The sequence below is a fragment of the Symphodus melops genome (genome assembly GCF_947650265.1).
Source record: "Symphodus melops genome assembly, chromosome: 13".
Classification (NCBI taxonomy): domain Eukaryota; kingdom Metazoa; phylum Chordata; class Actinopteri; order Labriformes; family Labridae; genus Symphodus; species Symphodus melops.
Genome location: NC_136703.1, coordinates 19203404 through 19227885, shown reverse-complemented (window position 1 = coordinate 19227885; position 24482 = coordinate 19203404). Strand labels below are relative to the sequence as shown.

General features: G+C 39.2%; 1 protein-coding gene across 3 annotated transcripts in view; it reads left to right on the top strand.

Annotated features, from left to right (window-relative positions):
- The first annotated feature begins 16121 nt into the window (after nt 1-16121).
- Nucleotides 16122-24482, top strand: part of LOC306833603 (cadherin-4-like) — a 209579-nt gene continuing 201218 nt past the window's right edge. For 2 of the 3 annotated variants that reach the window (XM_079358980.1, XM_079358978.1), the window contains exons 1-2: nt 19493-19940; nt 21120-21231. In XM_079358980.1, coding sequence (XP_079215106.1) covers nt 19884-19940; nt 21120-21231 — 169 coding nt within the window. In that variant the 5' untranslated portion in view covers nt 19493-19883. Of the gene's footprint in view, nt 16190-19492; nt 19941-21119; nt 21232-24482 lie in introns of those variants that run through there. The other variant, XM_079358979.1, reaches the window with a different exon arrangement.

Below are 24482 nucleotides of genomic sequence, written 5' to 3'. Positions count from 1 at the left end.
CACAAGCTAACTAGTAGCTAAATCAAATATCGCCTCTCAACTGGAGGTCTGCAGATATTTCTACCATTCTTCTTTCATGATAGGAGTTGGGGGGGGGGCATAAAAAAAATGACGTCTGCTGTTTCCATCATAATTTTAGACGCCGTCTGTCATGTTGTGCAGGTAAAATCTCAGGGGAGAGAGTCCCGGATAAGGGGAATCAGCTTGTTGCTCTGCTTACATTGTGGGATTGTTTGTACTCCTACAACTAAAATATCAAAGAAGTCGGAAATACATCCCACTGATCACGGGCAGTTGTTTGAATGGTGATCGGAAGCCAGGCAATAGGGCTGAAATGTATCCTGACTTCAAAATGAGTTATGCAACTCAAAAATTAGGTCTAAATTGTCCTGAAAAAATACAGTGTACACCCAGCTTTAGTCATTCTTATTTGCATTAAGCTTTTTTGTATGTGTTGTGTCTTCTGTCATGCCATGTGCTTGTTATGACCTTATAAACCTTCTGTAAGTGCTGCTGTAGCTTGTTGTGATTAGCTGCAGGCAGCTGTCACACTACTGCTCTTATGAACTGAGACTGATTGATGCATATGAATAAACCTATTATGTAGTCAAGGTCCTTAAGTAAGCCTATTAAAACATGCCTTTTTTCTCTTTGAATTAATTATGTGTTATTCGGATTCCAGGCTATAAAGTCCTTGAAGCTTGAGACTTTCTGTCTGCGACATATTTACAGAAATTAAGATTGAATTTTAGAAGTTTGGGTTTTTGGAAAAGGAAAAAAAAAGTTTAGAAAATTTTTACTTTGGCATTAATTGGTCAAATCAGCATGAATTTTGTAATGTCTTTTTAACACATTTAAGTGTTCCATTTTCAAAGACAGAAAGTCAAATACTAAACATTTGTGTATCTCAGAGTTTGCAAATCGTCTATCCCTCACTAAAGTTGCGCGTGATCTAATAAGTTGAATGGGCGAGAAAAGTGACGTTTTTTTTCTTTAGGTGGACTACAGGTTAAAACAAAAGTCAACTGTCGTATTTAAAATAACAATCTGGTGGATTATATTACATCATTAAGGGGGGGGGGGAGCTTTTATGGCAGTGTGACTAAGGGTTATCAAAAACTTTTGCTGCAAACCTCAAACAGCTGAGGCAGCCCCACAAGCAACTGACAACCCTGTGTACAGGCCCCACTGATAATAGGCTACCAGAGCGCACATCAAAAATGATGAGAGGATTCAACAACCACGCTTAGCAACATTACATCAGAAGTGTGCTATCATGCTAGAAACTTGATATTAATGAGTGCAAGTTCATTCAGTAGCATCCATGGACTAAGGGTAGTTACAACACTGCTGCTAGAAACATACTGTAGGTTCAAAAGGTCTGCTATCTCAGTGAATTTCCCACACAGTGAATGCATCTCCACAGTTTTCCTCTGTCTAACATTTTTTGTTCAAACTATGAGTAAATATAGTCTTGCACATTTGTATTTTGTGAGCCATTGTTATTGACTTAGGAGGGCTTAGGGATAAAGTCCTGCTTTATGATAAAGAGCTTCATAAATAAACATTTGTACAAGCTTAAATTAACGCTCTATTTGTTGAAGAAAAATGTCACACCTTTGTCTCAGTAACCTCAAAGTCATTAACAGCTAATGGTAGGCAATTTGTCTGACATGTATTGTAATGGTTTCTCTTTAAACACCTTACATTGACACTTAAAGCACATCTTTCAAATCTATTCCATTCATATCTGCTGTACAGGTTAGTGCAGTCACCCTAATAATTATTAATGAATACAGTATGATTAGTTAAAACACATTCCAGTTTAAAATGATCAGAAAAATTAAAACTAATTTAAATGTTGGAATCTGTATATATTTAAACTGTAATAAAATATGATATAACTAGATGTCTGAGTCTTGTTTGCTGTGTTGTGGGTCAGAATTCGCAGTCTTCCAAAATGTGCAAGTAAAATTTTGACCTTTAACCTCTGCTTGTCCCCTTGTGTACAGTGTGGGCGTTTGTTTTGTTTTTTAAAGACCCACCGGAGTAATAAAGCCAAGTGTATTAAATTGACCCATCTCTCATATTAAATGCACCTCCTTTAAACAGATTTAACCCAAAAGCTACCCGTGCCTTAATAAGACTCAGACTTACTCCTGTGGGACAGTGGTGATTTTCAGCTTTCTCTCACATTTTGTTGCTGTGTGATTCACGGAGGCGACGCCTTCACTCCTAGCTCCTCTCTCTGCAACATCACAAGAGCATCTGTTTCTCCTCTCTGCCGGCTGCCAATATAACACATACATACATATCTTTTATTTAGACGTCCTTAAGTAGATCATGCTGTTCTATTATATTGTATATGGACTTTCATAAAGGTTTTACGGTTTCTGAATTGGGTTAAAGTCGAGACACTCTTAAAGTTAGAAGTTTAGGAACAATAATGTGAGAGCAGGGATAAACAAAACAAAAAAAGGTGCATTGCAATCTCAGTGTGAAAAGAGCTGCCACTGGAGCAGCAAAGTTGGAGCTGCTCCCAGCTGATGCCGGATGAATATTTAATGATCCTAACCAAGATGCAGTAATTACAAGGGGAAAGGACTGTCGTACTGGAGCACTCTGCAGAACACCCTGGCATCTGCCGATTAGTGCTCTTTATGGTCCCAGTGCCTCAGGTGTGATGCTGTATTTGGTTTAGGTCACAGGAAAGGGGAGGTGACAGGAAACCACAGAGGCACGGCAGCTTGTTGTCGTCCTTTTTTAGCTGCGAGTCTGTCCGAAAAAAAGGAGAAAAATTAAAAATCTTCATTTGATGTTGGTTCCTACTGAATCCTTGGAATAGGACATGGAGATCTGATAAGAAAAGACTGGGAGTGAGAGGAAGATATAGCTTACCGTTTAGTGGCATATTGACTGCTTCACAGCATCTGTGTGATCATTTCATGTTTTTTTGTACACTCTTGAGGTCCTGGTATTGTAGGACTTTAGGGAATTTGATGTTGACATCGTATGTCAGGCTTAGGTAGAAGGAAGACCACAAGGTAGAAATTCTGCTCAGGTATGAAAACGTTTAAAGCACATTACAAAGCTAACGGCTTCAAAGAAATATTCCTGACATCAAAGCACACTCCACCACCGCCCACCTGTCTCCCACACTCACCCAACCTGCTCTCTTTACTTCTGTCTCCTGAATCAAGATCAGGATAGCATTCCAAGTATTGTAAACTTCTTTTGACAAAACACAGACAACAATGAAGGATGGATGCAGTACTCAACATGTCAAGTTTGTTTCTTTAGCTCACAATCACAAATTACAAATTTGCCCTCAAGAGGGAAGAGAATCTTGGTGGACCTCCCCCCAGAAAAAAAAAAAAAAAAAAACTATAAAAACTGAGATTTAATTCCCTGACACTAAGAATGAGGCATGAATAGCCAGGAGACAGAGAAAGAGAAAGAGAAAGAGAGAGAGAGAGAGAGAGAGAGAGAGAGAGAGAGGTCCCAGGACAGCAGGTCATCCAGGACTGGAAATCTGAAGAGTGAATAAAGAGGGCAGGGAGGATAAAAAAAGAGAGCGAGAGAGACAGATGGAGAGTGAGTGAGGCACACAGTTTTCACGCTCATGTTCTCTCAGGACATCAAACAACCAGAGATTTTAGGTAGACATTTTCTCTTTTTAGTTAACATTCTAGCTGCTGCTTTTGGGGACCTTTTGAAGACTTTGAGTAGAGGTAGAACGAGTGTTACAATAATTAGGTCTGTTTGTAGCTAAGATATGAATGAGGATGTCTTTATCAACCTTAGACTAAAATTCGAGGATTTAAGCCATGTTGTTTGCAGGATAATTGTCTGTCTTGAAGATTTGTTTGAAGTGAAGAGAGGTTATAATCACATAGGATTCCAAGGTCCTTGGATATCAAATTTGAGAACAATAATACCAACAACATTTAAGTATGTAAGTCAGTGTAATTGCCAGAGCTTTTGATTGGGTTTAGCTGATATGCGGTTAATGAAGCAGTGACCTGGTTAAGATGTACACATCAAGCCTGCATAGGTTTTTCAAAATCAGAAACTAACTCTCTTATATTTAATCCAATTTTTTAATGAGAACAAACAGTAGCAACTATAGTCACTGAGTTGCTGTCTGAAAATATATGTTTTTTCTCTCTCTGTTTGTTATTCAACGGCCATTTGTAATGTGATGTTTCTCAAGGGCCAATGCTTTGGCTCCTGTTATTTTAAATGTGTGCTCTGTCTAAGCAAGCTCATTAGAAAAAATACTGTTTTCCCCAACATTGTTATGTGCAGTTCAATGAAAACCTCCATCCTCCAATCGAGTATCTTGCTCATTTATATTTACCTTGGATTGCTTTTTTTGTTGTCTTTGTTTTGGATAGTGATGTCTCTATACCTGCTTTAAAAATTAAAAAAAAAGACAATGGTTGCTTCTTAAATGTTGCCCCCCCCCCCCCCCCACCACACAACAAAAACATAGAATAGGCCGAAACACATTGAGCCAAAGCAATAACCACTACTTTTGGAGGGCATGCAATAAAGTATGTTTTATAGATAAGCAACCTGTGGTTGATATACCTTTATTGAAGTTAGCCTTTAACGCCTTCGTTCATCGTTTGACCACATATTTCTTTATATAAATCATGACTTTCGATCTGCCAAGCGAAGGCTGTAGCATTCAACATTTACTTGTTAAAGGTTTGCCATTATTCTCTTATTTGAGATCATCCAATAGATAAAGTAGAAGTTTTGTTATATTGTACCATTGATCTCGGTGAAAGAAAATAACTGTTTCACAAAGGCAAACATTAAATCTAAAAAAGGTGAAATTAGACGATCAGCAATACATGGACCAAAGATTTTATCCATTAACACCAACATCAATTATGTTTTCTGTCATACTAAATTAAGGATGCTACTTTTAATTCCTTCAGCTAACTAATAAGAATGATGCAAAGGATAAGGACAATTCAGCTGCTGTTGACTTTCAGTATATACATTTCCTTTCAACTGCTCTTTTATGTTTCTAATATTTCTACCAATATTCTTAATAGTAGCTACCCACTGTTCTCAGAATTATATGATCCATGCATGCACTTCATATCACTCAGGCATCTTATTTGTGCATCTAATCAGGCACTTTACACTCAGTAAAATGCATTGAGGCTTATGCCGCCATTTTTGAGGTAACCCTGGCACATACAATGCTCCAACATGCACCAACAGACAGGAATCGTAGTTTGCACGTTAATTGCGTTTTAAAATGTTTGGTGCACACGTTGGTGTGCTACTTTTTCTTTTTCAGTCTCTTCCTTGCTTCTTCCTGGAAGTCCTGTTTGTTTCGATAGATAGATACTAGAAATGCAAAAGAATACGGGAAAAGCTGGAAACATTTGTTCACATCTAGTGCTTTTAGAAAATATTACCAAAGTCCTACAACTGAGCTGAGGATGTCAAATATTTGTGTATGATTTCTAAGATAAGTTAGGCAGTGAATGCCTGCCTTTATTTTCAAACAAATATATGTTAAACCTTGTCTGTAGAACATAGCCGCACTGCCACTTCCTGGAGTATCTCAGAGTTATTCGTTGTGTCTGTAACCTTGCAGTGCACCTCTTAAGTTTGTAAAATATGCATGAATACATAAAGATATCATTATGAAGCAACATTATTCTATAGATGACTCATATTTTATTCATAAGGTTACCACATACAAAAAGCAAATATCAGTAGTATGTTTGATATGCTGCTTAACATTCATGGCCTTATTATTAAAACCAGTTAGGGTAAAAACTGTGAGGGCAGTGTGAATTCCTTTACAGAAACAATGTATGACCAAGACCTTAACTTTATATAAATGAATTACTGTAAGCACAAACACCTGCATTTACATTTACTAGAAAAAAAATCACAGTTCATATGTTATTGAATACATTCTCTACATTCACTCACTTTACCAATACGCATCTGCCCCCACATCTCTGCACAATGTGTGTGTGCATTGCAAAGGAGGCTCAGTACTAGTCTAGCCTGTTTCCTGATCCCTACCAGTGCTTTATGAATTAAAAACTATGAAGCAGAGCACACTGTCTACACGGAGAACCATGTATTGGGTCAAAGTAACTGCCAGGGCTACATGACAGGACACAGAGGGAAATGGATCTCAGACTGCTATTAACTGTCCAACTGACCTAAGTTCAACCTCCCAGGTGGGCTGCTATGCACTAATAAGTCCACCCAATCCGAGTTCAAACATTAAGTAGCTGGAGTCACAGGCACCAGCTGGGTTAACAATCCCTGCCAACAGTGTCACTGACCTGAGTTCAGCCAGAGTTACAGGTGCCAGACAGGTTAATCACAGCACAAGCACAACAAAGAGACATTGTGTTGACCTTACGCACACCTGCTCCGTCTCCTCTTACACAAGTGACAACAAATCTGAGCTAGGCTTGACGTAAGAAAGTGACACATTGTAGAGTTGCGGTTCAAATATTTTGTTCCCAACACCACAGCCACCTCCAAATATATCTTAGCGTGTATCTGTGTATCGCAAAACTACTAAAAACACAAAAAACTCCTGAACTATTTAAGTGTTTGTACAGCTCTTAATGAAACATAATTAATAAGCTGCTTTAACACCACATTCATATCAATATCCCCACTTGGATCCCGAGAATGTTCACTTTGAATTGTTTGCTAATTACTGCATTAATTAGCTGAATAACTGAATATTGGTTTGCCCAATTTAACATGTTAACTTGAGATAGTAATAAAGGTAAAAAGAGTTTAACTTTATCCTGTAGCAGTTAGCAAAACTGGCGATCAATAGATAACATGTTTATACTGTTTATTTATTAACCTATTACAATAGGTAATATAAGTATTAAAAGTACTCACTGCACTGTGAAGTAAATAGGCACCTCAATGGTTTTAATACTAAACCCTCAAGTGCATAAGAAAGTAAATGGCAAAACCATCCAGCTCCGGATGCTTAACTTCTCTTAGCTCTCCAATAAAGTGCTGCATCACTAACAGTGCCCTAAAACTGCACTACATATTGCATAATTCATTTGGAGGAGATCTGCTATATGTGTAAATGCATTCCTACATACATATACGCACAAGGATAAGACCATGGGGAGCTTATATCAAAGCCAACTTGGGGCTGATGCAGAGCTTCTCCATAATTCCAGACTGGTGTGTTATCAGCCAAAAGTTAGAGAGGAGAAAGCGCACTCTAACCTCAAGGTGGCAACACTGCAAAAATATGTAATCCGAGGGCGAGAATAAGACCTCCACAATCTGACAAGAAAATATATCAATTTGAAATCATGCATATTTTTGTGTATAACTGTCAAGCACTACTTCATGGGTTGTCAATGTTTTCAGGGATCTTTGAAATGTGGTAAATGGTGTTCATGCATTTTTTATTCAAGGATTGAAGGTCGAAATAAGACAGGGTTACTTTTAGTCAATAAACTGTAAAAATCAATAAGCAAGAGGGAGGGTTATCGTTAGTAATACTAAAGTGCAGCTACATGCAGTAAATTAACAGTGCTGGGAACATCATGCTTCTTTGGTCATAATGACCTGTGAAGAGTTTTTTTTAAAATCTGGTTTATTATATCCTCCATTTGTATTCAATTCAAGCAATTTCCAAAGCAAAAAGTGATTGAGACATTTATCTTATGAGATTACATGTACTGTTAAGCTTTATGTCTAGCCGCTATGAACTGGAATGTACAGCCTAAATAGACGATGAACTCGATAATGTTGAAAGTTCTCTTTCACCTAGCATGCAATTGTTGTATGATGTAGTTGGATATGCACATGCAGGATACTTTCCTGTTCTACAAGTGAAGTGTAGATTCTAGTCCCTTTCTAGTTATTTCCATTTACAGATGTTTTTGATAAAATGCCTCTGTAGTACTTGTACTGTACATTTCGTCTTTGTTACAGGGATTGACATAAATGCTTTAGCAGTCGCAACACCGCTAAGACTTTGACAGCTTAGCTGATCAACAAATCCAACAGCCCAAGCAAGAGAAAAAGGGATCAATGCAAAAAGTTGAAGCAAGATAGTGAGAGCCAGAGAGCTGGGCAAATGAAATTAGACAGAAGCTGTGATGATACTGCCCACATTTTAATCAGCAAGTAAAATTCTCTATAAAAGTGACAGAATAGGGAATTTACTATGATAACAAGACTGAAAATTGTTTGTCAAGTTTGATCTATTATGGGGGTTAATCTCAAGTGTGGAAGTCCCCGTTTTGCCGTGTTTAAATTAGACTATGTTTTAATTTAAACTTTGTCTCGGGAGAATAAAGCATTTTGCTTTGAGCACAGGTTGATCACAGGTGTTGATTGGAACTGTCACATAATTCACTGCAGATCTAAATATCTTTGAACCAAGCATCCAAACTCTTCAAATGTCCTACCCATGAGAACACACTATTCAGAGATAGTAAGAAAGCAGATCCTCTTTATAGTTTTATTTGAAATGTTGGATTATTCAATTGGCACATTCCCAGACGAACCTGATTTAACTTAAAACACACTTTAGAACTTTTTTAATGTACAAATGATGTCATCATATAAGTTCAAAGTATGTGAAGAAAGATTGTTTTAATTTAAGCTTATTCTGCAAATTTATTCATCTATTTAATTTGGGGGTTGTAAAATGAGGTTGATGTGAAAGTATTTTTCTGAATATGTCCCATTTTATTGCATTGCCTTTGAATGAAAATGATAATGCTGCTTCTTGATACTTTATAACCGTATACAGATGTCAAAACTGCCAAAAAATAAATAAACAAACAACTGGCTTCAAGTTTCAACACATACCGTCCTCCAGTGTTGGGAAAAAAGGCAATGCGGAAGTGCAAAAAAACTGCAGTTTAAGTGTCTTTAAGTGTCCACTTGAGGCTTGCTCCAAAAGGCTCAGCAGTCCAATACACACCCCTTACTAAAATGTCCAGTTTGGCAGCAGAAATTAACATATTTAGGGTACTAAAAGAGTAACGATTTTTTACAGCCATGTTCAAAAAAACATTTTAGTCTGAATATGTCTTTATGGGCACACACTGTATGTGGGGTGAATTTTTTTATAATCTGCTTTGATATTAGTCATACAAGTTAAGGGGTGTGACTGATCTGAATGACAGGCGGGCGCGTTGTAGCTGTTAGTCAGATGGCTTAAGTCCCACCTCAGCTCGAGCTCTTTGCCTGTTACTTTAACCAAATGTCAGTCAAAAAAACGATTCCAGCAAATTATACAAGACATTATTTCTGCCGTTTGGTGTAAATTTATTCTATGATCAAATCAAATCAGAATGATGGTTTAGCCTACAAGTGTTTTAAATAATTAATGTGCTTCACATTTTTCCAAAAGTAAGTGAGCGGAGATAAATTGGTGTTTTTATTTTCTGCAAATCTTTGAGTGTGATAGAAAGGCTTAATCATAAAATGTAGCAGGTCTTACTTGGTTTAAAAGAAGTGAAGAAGTATTGTGAAGGACAAAGCAAGAGTGAACTTATTGTAATGCTACCCTATTCGCTCTATTGAAAGAAGTTTAAAGTTGTCGCATTTCCACTTTTTCTGTTCTTTTTCTTGTGCCAACTCGGTGTGACAGCTAACGTGCACCGAGGAGAGATGTGTCAACAACTTGCAGACCTATATCTCACTGTTTACAACCGTACATTAGAAAACACAATGCCCGCATCGCACTCGGTCGCCCCAATTCTACCCAAGGGTGAAATTGCCTTTCCATAATTTCCATTATAGTTGCTCTTTGAAAAATGGCTCTCACGATGTGCGGTTAGATAGAGGAAGTTATTTTTCTTTCAAAGTGTGTTTTGATGATGTGCTGTTTGATGAAGTGTCTCAGACCTGCTTTCCAAAAAACGCTGGTAACAGTGCTTTGTTTTTTGTTTTATGTCTATGCAAGGGGGAAGAGATAAATGACGGGTCTTATTGTGAAGAGGCCTTGTATGGGGACGCATGAGCATGATGATCTGCAAAAAGTAAGTGTACTGACTGATCATCTGAAAAGGCTTTTGTGCAGAAAAATGAAATTTGAGGCGTTTGATTGTGCGCTCAAGGTACCAGCTAACTATTGACTGAGGGACATCACTGATTTATGCAGCTCTCTTTTCAAACATATTGTGGCGAGTGGTATAAAAATATAGTTGTTGCACATAATTGCTTTAAAAGATTATAGTAAGTGCCATCTGCTGAGAGATTGCATCTTTGAAAAAGCATCCCACTGCATTAATCTCTCGATACAATATCTTGATCTGAGCTCAAGACAATCTTTCAGCCCACACTGTAAGGGAGACACTTATCACCTAAATCTTATTTGTTCGCGCTGAGAGAAAAAGGGTCACTTTTACCAAGGTGAAGGGTTTTTACTTATTAATCTGGTTTCCCGCACCATTCAAGCATATTTTCATATCTTAATCAATGTAAGTCATTGTATCTGGTGGTCCTTCCTTTACTGTTAGTGCAAGTGCTAACAAGTGTCTGGACTTCATGTACAATTAAAAAGAGGAGTCAAGTGTCAGTTTTCTGATTGAAGAAAAAAACAAGACATAGTAAAGCCTTCCATACAGATTCAACCAATATAGCTATTTTTTATTTACTTATTAGAATATGTGTCCACCATTGTTGCAAGTTTGGCAAGCAGGAATTTTATTTTTGATCTCGAAGAAAAACGAAGGAAGTCAGTTGATGTAGTACAAAAAGCAAGAAAGTCCACGTTCATAATAAAACACTGACCATTAAAACACATCAAAACTGCATCAGCTTATAATGCCATCTGTCTGCCTCTCTCTGTCCCGCTGCCTCTGTGATAGTATCCTCAGCCACACAGCTGTAAATCTGGTCATTATCATTATAATGGTTAATATTCATGATAATATTAATATTGTGTTTGCTCCATATGAATGCATAATGTATCATTTGAATACATGCAAACAGCACAGACACCCAGAAACACTGTTTGCTCTTAAGTAACACAAATGCTCTTTCTGATTTTAGGTTAATAATTACAGCTCATGGGGGAGAATGACTTGTGCCAACATATATTTGCATGTGTCAAGTTAGAAAATGAAATGAGTTAATATCCCTCAAACTGCCATGTTTTATTATACAACATGAACTACTGAGAAAGAATTATACATGTGAACGACATGTTCCTATTTTCATTTCATCAAAGTTCAGCATTTTTCTGTATTTAAAAACAAAACACAACACATCAGTAATCAAAAAAATGCCTATCCTATGGAGTCTTTAAAACATTAAGGATAAACATGTTTGTCTACTCTAAACTGTAGATCTCATAACTGATCAAACCCCACAAAAAAAGATTGATATATTTTTTTTTAAAGCTGTGCAATGTAATATTAAATATGAATTTGACCTCTGGCACCATTATACAAACAAAAAAAGCAGGTGATTATGTCTTTAGTAATCAGATTTAAATGAATAACGAAGCACTTTGAAACACCTCGTTGTTGAAAAGTCCTGAGAAACTTCAATTCCCAACAACTGCTGTTTCTTTTTTATATTTACAGATTTTAAAGTTTCAGTTGAACAGCCAAAGTAAAACACGATAAATTGATTTAATGGTACTTGCAAAAGAAACACTTTATTGACTCACATTTCAAATGACTTGGGGTTTTTCTGTGTCCTCTTCAAATGTGGAATCAAAATGTGTCGTGGTATGTCATTCATTCTAATAGTCTTTTTACTGTCGGACATCTTTTAAATTTTGTCTTTAAGTTTTATATTTTTGGATTCTAAATTTGTAAAAAGGATCAAATAGTTTACCTTTCTATGAAAGGTATAACGTTTCAATAAAGTCCCTGGCAAAGACACACTGGTGATGCTTTACAGGTCATAAAGTGGTTAAAAGCAATTTAAAATTGAGCCTGAAAGCTTTTGTACTGTCAAGTATGATGCATGTTATACTTGACAGAGTTGATGTGTACACCGTGAAGGCATTCCACTCCCTAAACCACTGAGCTAAGGCAGTTTGGAGGATACTACTGTCTGCCTGATGCAGTTCAGCCATATGTTCACATTTTGGTTTTGTCCTCCTAAGGGAACTTACCAAATAAATGAAAAAAATACTTCGAGAGAGAGCGAGGGAGAGAGAGAGAGAGAGATAGATTCAGGTCATGTCAAAGAATAAACTAATGTCGTGCAGAACTCTCCCTGCCAAATACATTAAGGTCCAGAGTAATATACAGAACTCACTGAGCTAATATTTCATCCCACCCTATCCTGAGTTAGAGTTATAATAGGGATGCCTGGCCTGTTAGTCTGGGAAATGTTAAAAACTGTTAGGCACTAAGAAGGTCAAGTGTTGTTGGACCCCGTTTTCATGTTCCTGTTGGGAATCCTGTCACAAAGTTCTGGCCAGACACAGTTTGAGTGCTGAGTGCATCAGACGACCAAAGGCTTTGTATGAACCCTATAAGTCTGCCTCATTTAAAGGGGAATGGGGACTTGTTCACTGGGAGTAGCTTAATAATTTAGTATGGCCTTAAACTAATCTATTTCTAGCACCCAGATGGTATTTATATTGAGCAAATGCTCAGATAATTGAATGGAATAATTTACTCACTACTGTTGCTCAGTGTCAGAGAATCCCCACACTGCAGCAACCCTGGAAAAGACATAAAGTGAACCACTAAACCAAATCACTGGCAGAGTGTTTTCAGAAATATATGTGCTGCTGTGAAATCAAAGCAATTGAAAAACCATATTGAACAGGAAAAATCTGGATACAATAATTCTTCAGCTGCAGCTGTTTGTACTTCCCTTTGTGCATTTGTTGTACCATATGCATGCTTTGTGTGTGCTGTGTGCTTATTAAGGCTGGATGTCTTATGGGTATGATAGGTGTAAGGGAGCGCTACAGGCCATCTGTCCGGTAATGCTGTCTCCTATGGGAAAAGACTAAGCAACCACCTGGAGAGCTGGAACGAGCCTCAACGCAGTGGAAAGAACTGCGCTGACCCTTTTGGTTTGTACATGTTTGCATGAGAGCAAGACGAAGAGACTGAAAGGAAGAGATGGAAGAGAAGAGACAGAAGAGAGAGTGAAGCTAGGCCAACTGGGAGAGGAAGGTATATAAAATAGGAGGTGGAAAGACAGAGCAACAGAGAGGGAGAAAGAGGGATGGAGAAAGGGAGGAATACAAAGAGATAGAGGGGGAACGGGCGGCTGCTGATTTTTAACAGGCGTGTCCCTCCCGTCTCTGATCAAAGCGTCCTATCAGCCTTAGGGGCATCTCTGCTGAGTGGCTCACATAGCTGGAAAAAAAATTCTCCGTGCCTTGGAATCGTTTTAGCACCTCTTTTCTCATATTTGTCCATTCATACGTCATTGCACATGCGCCCTATATCAACTGCACATGAAAGCACCTGTACATTTCTCTGGGGTCTCTCATGTATTCTCACTGGCAACAACATATGATAGAAGTGTTTTTTAATGAAAGAGAATTGAAGATGATGTTCGCACAGTCCAGCTAAGTTAAAGGTAGACGTGATTGATGGCTGCACATGAAAGCTACGCTAAACTGTGGTTGATAATAAAACACTACTAAGCTTAGATTCCCTTCTTCACCCCTCATTCTCATATGGCAGTTAAAGTTTAGCTGTTTAAAACACTACAGATGTAAATTTAATTAGGCTCACATATACTATTCCAGAGTAGCTCACACATCAAAAAAAATCTGTCAGAACCTTAAGGCCTTCAAACACAGCACAAATGCATGATTCATTAAAAAGATGAATACATTTGAATGGTACAATGCCACATTCCGCTGACCATTTTTATTCACTTGCCATGTGAATTTCACAGGCTGTGGGACCCACTGCTCCCCATTGTTCCACTGACCACTTTGCAGCTGGCTTTTGTGATGTCTGAATATCATGAGGCGTCATGCCACAGTCATGCCACAGGGGATATTCAGCTGCAGTTTCTTTCCACGGAGTCTCCATCAGAGATGGAAAATCAAACAATCGTATTCGGTATTGCTCCAAGCCCAGAATTTTCCCTGATTCCTCCCTGGGTCATTGTTCCAGAGCTGTCAACGAGTCTTTGAATCCATCATCAACCTTTGAGGGCCTTGCCTCCTGAGTCAACCATAGGCAATACCACAGGATACAGGGGCCAGGACATGGAAACCCCTCAGGCCACATAATACAGAAGGAAGGAGTAGGATCATATCCTCCCCCCTTCATAAGAATCCAATTTTCCAAAATCATATCAAGTATTTTCTTACAATCGAGTCCAGCGGGTGACAGGAGATGCTCTGTGTCTTGAGTGGCTATTCAGCTGCGGAAGAAGGTCCCTGGTGGCACATAAAGAGAGAATAATTTATAAAAGATTGGTACAACACTCATTGGGTTTACTTTTTACCCTTTGCACTTTTACTCCTTGTCTTTTCTCAGTGTAATTTGCATTAATGGGTTTTAGAGTGAAGTGGAGCCCGGAATACAAACGTGAAACCCGAACTGTGACCGAATAAGCTCACTGACAGTGCGAGCGAGAGAGAGAAAGAGAGAGAGAAAGAGAGAGAGAGAGACTTGATGATTTTAGTGTATGGGACATGCCAGGCATCCCAATGGCTAATGAAAGCATCATTACCAGAGGAGAGAGACGACTGGGCCCTTTAGAATATGCTTTCAGACTTGGAGCAATGCAGCCTGTCTCCCTTAGTTTCTTTTTACTGACATTAGACCCAGGCTGTCTGGCTGTTTACAACTCCCTGGGCTTGAGTTTATTTGAGTATTTTGAATACAGTAATGTGAGATGACATAATGAAGCACCCTGCTCACAGTACAATGGCAAGCCTCAATGGGATTCTGGCAGACAGATCCTGTTTGTTTTTTTTTCTTATAAAGGAACTGGCCAGCTCCTACGAACTGCTGATGACAGTAGTAGTCCATGTGATTTTGTTGGGCAATTTATACTTTGAAATTGTCGACTGAAAGGATGTGCTTGATAATAACTTGTTGGATCATCTCCGCTACATTTGAATTCCGTCAGAAAAATGTAAAATGAGCTTTTGTGATATCAATATACTCTAAAATGAGAATTCATTCAATGCCAGCAGAAATTCTATTACTTTCAACCAGACATGGACACCTTTTGAGCTGACAAATACACATTGGAAATAAATTCAGGTTTGGATTCCCTGTCATTGCTGTCAAATAGAGGTCAGTTTTTCCAGAGCAGAACTGCCACTAGGCACTGTGAATGATTCAAATGTAATTCAAGCTGGAAAGTATTCCCTAAATTTATACCATACTTTCTCACTTTCTATTGAACTGTTACAAAAGCTTCTGTTACAAGTGTAACTGCATTACAACCAATAGTTCCTTAGCAAATGCTGAATTATTACTTTTTGTTTATTGCCTTCCTTGGTGAAATATCACAACCATAAAAACAGTGACATCAAAGACAGAGAGAGGGTCAATAAGTCAATTAACAGAGTATGTCACAGCTCCGAGTTAAGTGTTACATGTTATTCTGTTTTCCTCATGTTTCATGTCTTGTATTTGTATATTACTTTGGGGGGAAGGGGAAGGGGAAGGAAGGTTCGGTCCTATTAACCAGTGTCTCCTGCGCTGCTGATTACCTGATGTGTCTCACCTGTGTCCTGTTGTCTCCGCCTCCCTCCAGTATTTAGTCTGTTTCCCTCCCTCTGTGCAAGTTTTCTGAAAACCTTCTGATCTGCCCTGTTTTGTATTGTGACCTAGTCTTTAGCCTCTCGTTTTGGATCCCTCTTGTTGGAGTTTTTGGATTTTTGTGTACCGACTCTGATTGTAATAAACAGACTTTGAAACTGACATATATATATATATATATATATATATATATATGCACACACACACCCCCTACATTTTAATTGATGGTTTATTAAATAAAAACATATGAACACATTTTTTATTTTGCATATCAAGAAACAAATTCAGCTGAAATGATATGTTTTATGACGTTTAATGCTGGTGGATAGCACAGGTGGGATTAATACAACTAACGAGGGCCACATTCCTTTAAGGTTACAGCTCCCTACTGTGCCTGCTGTTTTGGCAGTTCCTCCCGGTCTCTGTCAAGACAAGTTAAATCCCTGTTGTGAAAAAAAGTCTGGTGTGGTGCGGTGAGTTACCATTAATTTAAAGATTCAGCTGCAGATAAAACCACTAACACCTGAGTGAGTCAGCCAGTTGTGTTTTAAATTTAGCTACCACTGAATATGGCTGCTTATCTTAGATAACTTACCAAGCTAGTGTTTTCATTGTCTTGTCTAACAATTAGCTAACCTGACTATACTGAACATGTAGCATGTCTGTACAGGTTTTCTCTACTATCAATCTATAAGTCGTTTCTTTACATGAATGTTTAGATGGGTGGCATTGCTGTGCCTAATGCAGAAATTTGAAGTAAACAGTATATATTTTTATGCTATTTAAGTCACAACAATAATTGCAGTATACTGGAGTGATTACATGCCAACCATATTATTCTGGTTGCTAATCTCATATTTGGGTCAATTATGTACTTTTTTACATTATCTATTGGGCTGTAGGCTGTAGTTACAGTGCAAAAGCAGCCGGCAATATCTTATAAACTATCCAAGAGCACCAGAACACCCTGTTTTATACAGTGAAATTGTACCTTACTGTAGGCCTACCACCCAATGTCTTAAAGAAAGCCATGTAGAGATTCAGACAATCTTCAATCCTTTCTAAACAAGCATTAGCTTTTACATGTTCCGATTGGGAGGCACAATGCTTATGAATCACCTGCTTTTTTTTTCCAAAATATTATTATCTATAGGCTAATGGAGTATTCTACAAACACTGCACTTCACAACAAAATAACAAACAAAACATTGGTGTATCCATTGTGCACTCATGCATTAACGGTAGTCAAAGAAAGTTAACCTTCAGAACCCCTTTTGTCTCCTGTTCTTATAATTGAAATGCCTTTTTTTTATGTGAGAGAACAATAGTGTTGGCGCTCAGTATCTGCATCTCAAGTGGTTTGTAAAAAGCCTCGTGCTTAACTACAAAATGAGAATATAATAAAAGGAGCAACAATCCATACACAAACTAGCTTCCCTACACCTTGGTTTTTAAAATCATCTGAACTGGTTTAAAGGGTATTCAGTCAACCGCTCCTTTCTGGAGAGTCCTTGGTACAGCATTAAAACAAACACTAAAACAAGCTCATTGTTGCTAGATTATGTTTAGTCAACTGAGAACCTTTACCAAAGCGATAGGTTAAAATGAAATAAAAAAATTATAAAGACTTCCTTTTATACCAAATTGACAAGCATATTTTCACTGCAGACTCTGGCGGAAATGTTAAAAGGTCTCACAGTTTAACACTGCCCCATAGCAGTAATGCTACACTGTTTACACACCATGCCACCTTTCAGTCTAGAGCTGTTCAGTACCTTTATGAACACATCTGTAGCGCAATATTCTCCCACTGGATCGACTTTCCCAACTCACAGTTGACTGCTGAGCTCCCCTCACTGGTAACTGAGAGCATGGTTGTAAGCCCAGCTTTGATAAAGCAGTCTTTACTGCATGGTTAGAAGCTCAAAGCGAGCAGAAGCTGCATTATTGGGAAGAGATAGTAAAGAGATAACTGCTGAACAATTTACTTCATGAGAAGTGTTCATATATTGTGTCCCTGAATTGGACTGAGACTGAAAGCACTTCTGAAGCAGCCTTTCAGAATGAACACAGACGCTTGAGATCATTGTCAGTGACTATAACTTTTGACTGAATTTGTACACAATGCTTTGAATCAGCAAAAAGAGTCCAACACAGCTCTGTATTTCAGTGGCAGTGTGTGCACAAGTGTGTCCTTCATCTGAACAGATCCTGTTGTCCTAGCTCCAGTGAGATAGCAGGATGGATTCAATTTTTCATTGAGTTTACAGTTTTTCAAGACAAACTGTTAAGATCAGGACATGGAAACATTGAACTCTGCTTTATTGTTTCAGCTGTTGTTTTTTCTTCTTAATATGACAGAGGGTAAGAATGAGCAGTAAACAACATAGTGCCCACAAATGTCCAAAGAATAGCAGACCAATGGCGTTTTCTTTTTATAATTAAGAATCACAGTATCCTGACATTAGGGTTAGGATTGACCAAGTGTCAGCTGCCAAAGCGTAGCTGTGCTCACTGTAGTTTCCAAATGTGAATCTTTTGGGGAATTAATAAGCTGAATAAATCATATGTCATCAGGGATTTAGCAGAACCACTATTAACATTCTGACTGGTGACATAGTGCATAACTCTTGGCCACACACACACACACCTACACACACACACACACACACACACACAAAATAGACAGGGAGACAGACCTGCCAGTCACAGCCTTTAACAGGACAAAAATCCCAACCATGTCACCTAGCGCGTCAGACATAAAAGTAACAGTGGATAGGAGTGTTGGCGCTCACTCTTGGGACTGCGGAAGTGGGATAACAGAGGTGGTACAATGTCTGGATGTCACATTGAGGAAATTGGCTGAGCAGCACCCACTTATGCAGAGTCATACTCTTTTTGATATGCAAGTGGCTCACAAGGCTGATATGGACACTAGTCTGCCAATCAGAGGGAGCACAATATGAAGGTCATTAGATGCTCACTAGTCCAAACAGATAAAATTGTGTGTAGTCAGAGGACACATTTTGAACTGCATGATAGAGGGTAAAAAGGAGTGAAAGATAGCGATGTTTATTGTGCTTTGTGAAACATCTGGATTTGCATTTAAACGCTTTTGAATAAACCTCTCTTTTGGTCATATTGTCTCTTTCGCAGACTGTGCCTCAGACAGCATTTTGTCTTGAACGCTGAGCTGAGTCATCAGTGTGTCATCAAGAAAAAGCCATGCAGTGCTAGAACCCTGTTTCATTATCAATGTCTGACTTAAATGAACTGCATCTCTAACAAATCATCAAAACATAACATAACATAATCTTCAACTCAGAGTACAAACAACACAGACTTACAAAAATAAAACATGCACACAAACAACAGACAACAAATGTCCACTAATTGTATTTCATTATTCCAAGTAATTAGTGAATGCAAGGCCAAAACATATTGTTCATGATGTCCAAGTCATGCAACACGGTCTGCGTTCAGTGTTGAAAAACAGCCTATAACCAAAGCAGCACACAACATTATTTCTTATATTTAGTTTACCCTGTCACATGGAACAGCACCCGCACACACATAGGAGGCAACTTTAGCGCGACAAAAATAATGCGCCTTAATAGAAAGCTGACATGAAAGAAACAAAACGTTCACTCCTTTAAGATTGGTTGGCAGCAGAATATAGTCGTATTTGCAGACGCTTGTAAAGCTTACTGGAAGTTTTGTGGCTAATGGATAATGAGTTTGCCACACGTTTGGACACAGTGAGTCGATTCTTTAAGCTTCTCCCCCCATCATTTAACTGCAATCCCCTAAAGGACACTATATGAGAGGAACTTAAATACCGTTGTCCCCGGAGAGACGTTTTGATTCTCAGCCCTAAACGAGTGTTTCTTTAAGTGCGTGTGTGGAGTGTTCCTGCACCGGGTGATAGGAGGGGTTGGTGAGTGACGCTGGCTGCGCCTTGGTGCTGAGCTGAGCGCTCACCTGCAGATGAGAGAGCCGGGGGAAACTCGGGGCAGAGCTGCAGCACACTCACAGAGCGCGAGGAGGGACGTAACGAACAGTCTGACCGCAAAGAGGGGGGAATTACACAATTATTGAAGAATAATTTCCTATCGACCCTCTTTCTGGTTCCTTGTCCAGGCAGCCCTGGTTTGCTTGCTCGCCACGATGAGATCTGACTTCGCTCTGGTCCTGACAGCAGCCCTTCTTTTTGACACAGTCTGGGTGAGCTTTTTTTTGTTTTCATTTCAGAATAGCTGTGTAAAGGAGTTGTTGGAGTGGGAAACGCAGTGTCCATTGTGCAGGGTTTGGAGGTAATAGCGCACAGTTTGTGATAAAGTCATGCAGTCTGTAGTGGATGGAGTCCAGTGTCAGTCCAATGCAGCAGCAGCAGCAGCAGCGCAGCGCCGGTCGTTATTCCTCCACAAGTACGCTAATTGGTTCCCTACTGAATATGAGAAGTATGAGAAGAAATGAAAAAAGAAAGAAACGGTTAACAATTCAATATGTCAAGTCTGATCATTGTAAGGTTTCCTCCGGATCGCTGTGTGTTCAGCGCTCAAATCCATTCATCATCCACAAGTTAATTGATGCACTATTTATTCTTGTGCATTATTCCTCAAACTCATGTCGCATATTTTAAACGAAATGTTTCCTAAATTAAACCGATTTGTCCGATAATAACTTCAACTTTAGTTGTAGTTAGATAGGGGCTTTTCCAGCCCTTCGCCGGTCTGCTTGTCTTTACGGCATGAATAAGTCCCTTGCTGAATCTTTCACTGACAACGTCCAACTGAAGCGAACGTTCTCATGCCCTTTATACTGATTTTATAATATTTGGAAAGACATGTTTCACGTCGGCGTTTTTTCACCCACATCAAGAGAAGAGAGGACCGAGTGTCTCGTCGTAATTCGTATCCCCTTTGTGTGAGCGTGTGTTGTGCACGCGCATATTTACTCTCGTGCCGGTGTTGTTGGATGTAATAGGTCAGACGAAACGATTTAAGAGGAGCTGCTCGATCTCGTTAGTTTCTGCAGTCCACTTAACACACACGCGCACTGACACACGCACGTGCGCTAGAATGAGAAAATGTTCTGCTGCATTCATGCAGTTTTCTTTTTTTGTCTCACTTAGCAATGAGCTCCGTATTTCACAAGTGTCCTTATTTTAACAAGGGCTGTTTTTTCTTCATGGACCTACAGTACTTAATCAGCAAATTAATATTAAGAGGGAATACATAGTGCTCCATACAGGGGCTTGAAGTTGATGAACTTGTTGAATACATTTCCGCAATCTGCTTCTCCACATGCTGCTCGTTTCCAAGGCTCAGGGCCATACAGAAAACCAGAAATCAATGGAATCCATGTTTATCGATGTCTCACATTGTATTTTCTTCTTTGCAGAGGAATAATGGGGAGCAGCTTTCCAAAGGTCCCTGCCGAGCTGGCTTTTCACAAAGCTTCTACTCTGTGCTGATTTCAAGGGATGTATTGCAAGGCCAGGACATACAGAAAGGTAGGACCTCTGATTGGACTTACAGTTTCTTGTCAAGGAGATTTACATTGTGAGTGATAAAATCCCCTTTCTGCATTAAGGCCACTGTCGTGACAAGTCTTGTGCGAATATTGTCAGATCTTTGAAGTAGCACTTTTGCATCTACAGTAAAATATAGAAAAGAAGAAAAGATGGGTTTCTTGAATTGCAGCTTGAACAATCTGGATACAATCAGAGGTTGCTTATAGTTGTTGTTGTGAAATACACAATTAGCTGATCAAGAGTAAAAAGTGCTAAAAAGAAATATGTTTTGATAAAACCTGTAGGTGGATATAGTATATGCATTTTCATTCCCAAAATGCTTGTCTGATACTTTTTGTATGTGTGCTAAAATTTGGCGTTTTAATCCAACATCATCGTCATTACAACTGTCTTTATCACTCTTATCTCATGTACCATCACCTTCACACTTCAGCATCTTACCCAGTTGTGTGTGTGTTGTTCCAATTACACAGTGAGCCAACTAAGTTTGAGGGCCCGATAGTGCAGGAAATGGAATCGACATCCTGTGTCTAATCTGGCACTGCTCCTGCCAATGTGGGCTAATTGCAAATTCTCTATTGATCCCAGTGTTTTTTTTTTCTCATAGCTCAGCTAAGCTGTATTGTTTTGCTGTGGGCGCACAATAGCTCTTTTGTGGGTTGACTGTGTCTTCGGCAGCTGCACAGTATATATTTCTCACTCTCCTTAGTAAGGAGAGACCTGGCTGGAATACAGCTGTCTAGACTCTTCCTCTTGAGAGTGCCCAGTGAACATACATACACATAAGTTAGTGCTTTAGACCAAAGATATACAGTACGAGAGGGTTGGGTATATTGTTGTTTGGTCTTTTTTTTCCTCTTGTTGCATGTATTTTTGTTTGCTCTGTGCTAGAGTCATAAACAGGCGACAGGTGTGGACATATCAGGTAATTTTCAGTGTTTCATTAGCTTCAGTATATTGTTGCCTGGGTGGTCGAGGGATCAGACGTGGGACATTGTTGCTGGGAGTGAGTTTGCTCTCCGTGTGGTAGTGATGTCTTCAGCCCAGCAGGGGGTGTCAACACAATCACAAACAATGACAGAATGAGCCATCACTGCTGCACAAGAGCTTTTTTTTTTTTTTTTTTTTTTTTACAGAGAGCAGTATTTATTTGGTTGGAGATGAAATTGTCTCTGTGGCTCCATTCAGACATAAACTCATCTGTAGTGGTCTAACAGGGTTGTGTCTGGTGTGAGGAATTCAATTGATGCTTTAGTGTGATTTTACTGCAAGCTATCACACAAAAGTCAGCTTTAATTATCGCTTATTATCAGACCACCTAAAACTCTACCGTCACCAGTCATGAAGCGTAATGTTAGAATGTAGCATTTATCATTTGTTTTCTCTGTGTTGTTTTAAAATGAGCTCATCTTCGCTGTGACACTCTCACAGCTGCAAGTCTGTCTTCAGGTTCATCTCAGAGTACAGCTGCGGTGGCGCATACATTCAACCATCATATGTGATCTACAGGGTTCAGGCCGTTGATTTATAGTCGGTGAGGGTGTCAGTGGAGGGAGACCGGGCTCGTCCAGGAAAAGCTTTAGCACTAACATTGTTTAACCCAAAACCGTCAGATGGGGGCAGGAGTGATGACACCCACACACCCACACACCCACACACACACACGCACACACACACACACACACACACACACACACACACACACACACACACACACACACACACACACACACTGTATATATGTTACTGAGGGAATAATAGAAAGGACAGAACTAGGACCTTAGCCATGATGAGGACGGTGCCCGGGTTTTGACAGAGGATCATCAAAAAAGGAAAAGGAGGATGGTGTTGCAGTCCCCCATTTTTTCTTAATTTCCAGGAAGGTGTGAAAATATCAAAAATGTCCGACCTGTATTGTATAAACGTGAATGAAGTAACATGCGGTTATTTTATTTCCATCTTACTATTCAAAAACACACCCTGTTTTTTGATCATTTTCTTTAGTTGTCAGTAATTTTATATCGTTTTCCGCTTTGAACAACTTTTGACTATCATCCTTTCTTGAATGAGCAGTGACCCTCATTTTGATCACTTCCTAAGAAAAAACTGCAGGGAGCCTAAGGCTTCTACTGACACACACGGTTTGCCCAATAAACAGGTGTGAGTATAAATGCTACACCCTGAATTGGTCCTGCTGAGTGAATTGATTCACCTTGTGTTTGTCAGAAACATTTCCAGCAGGTTGTTCATGGCAATGCACATAAACATGGCCACTGCTTAGTTTGTGTCAGAAGACTACAAAGATTGAAGGGGGTCAGGGAATGAAACGGCCACCCTTAAATTTGACCTGGATATCTTCTTCTGCTTCACTGTTTACAGTTTTATAAATGACAGTATTATTTCTTGGAAGAAATTGCAAATTAATTTCCGGTACTGTTTTTAATTCAAAAGAGGATTTAGGTAACCAACAGAAGAACAGCAGGGGTGTAATAGGTGTGATAAAAGCTTCAAGGGGTGAGAGGTGCCATTAATCTTCTGTGTGTGTTTGTTTGTGTGCATACATACATGTGCGGTTTGTATGACACATTTAGGTTTGAGGATGCCTGCTGATTTGTATTCCAGGTTTTCATTAGGCCTGTGACAGTGTCATTACCAGTCACACACTCAGGGCACCATCGGAGGCAGAGCTCCACCTACTTAATGCTACACGCAGAATGTTCAATACAGATACTGTCGAAAAAAAACACACACTTCAAAAAGTGCTGCAAAATCTGTGTAATTACTCTAGTCTATTTCAGCATTGCAAAAAAAACAACAGTTGTTCAAATGATTTGACAGTCTGATATTTGGACCGACAATAGAGGCTGTCACAATGTTTGGAGTGTTTTGTATTCCAGAGTTGGGTCCTGGCCAGTCTCACTCAGATAAACACAGCAGGCTAAAGTAACCTCATCCCATGTGTCCCTGCATCCCTCTGCTTATTCTGCTCCTGCTAATGAAAGCCAGAGCTGCTGGTTTCAGCTCAGTGAGCCCACTCTGCTGACCTTGGACTTTGTTTGGGTTACTGGTGGTTTTGGGCAGCCCTCACTTATTCTATGCAAGTCTGTGTTTGTGTTTATGGCAGTCCATGTTGATGTTGGAGAGAGAGAGAGAGAGACATATATAGGTAAGGCGGATTAAAAAAACCCCCAATTGGTAAATTCTGATTTGTGTCTGTTGACGTGAGTTCC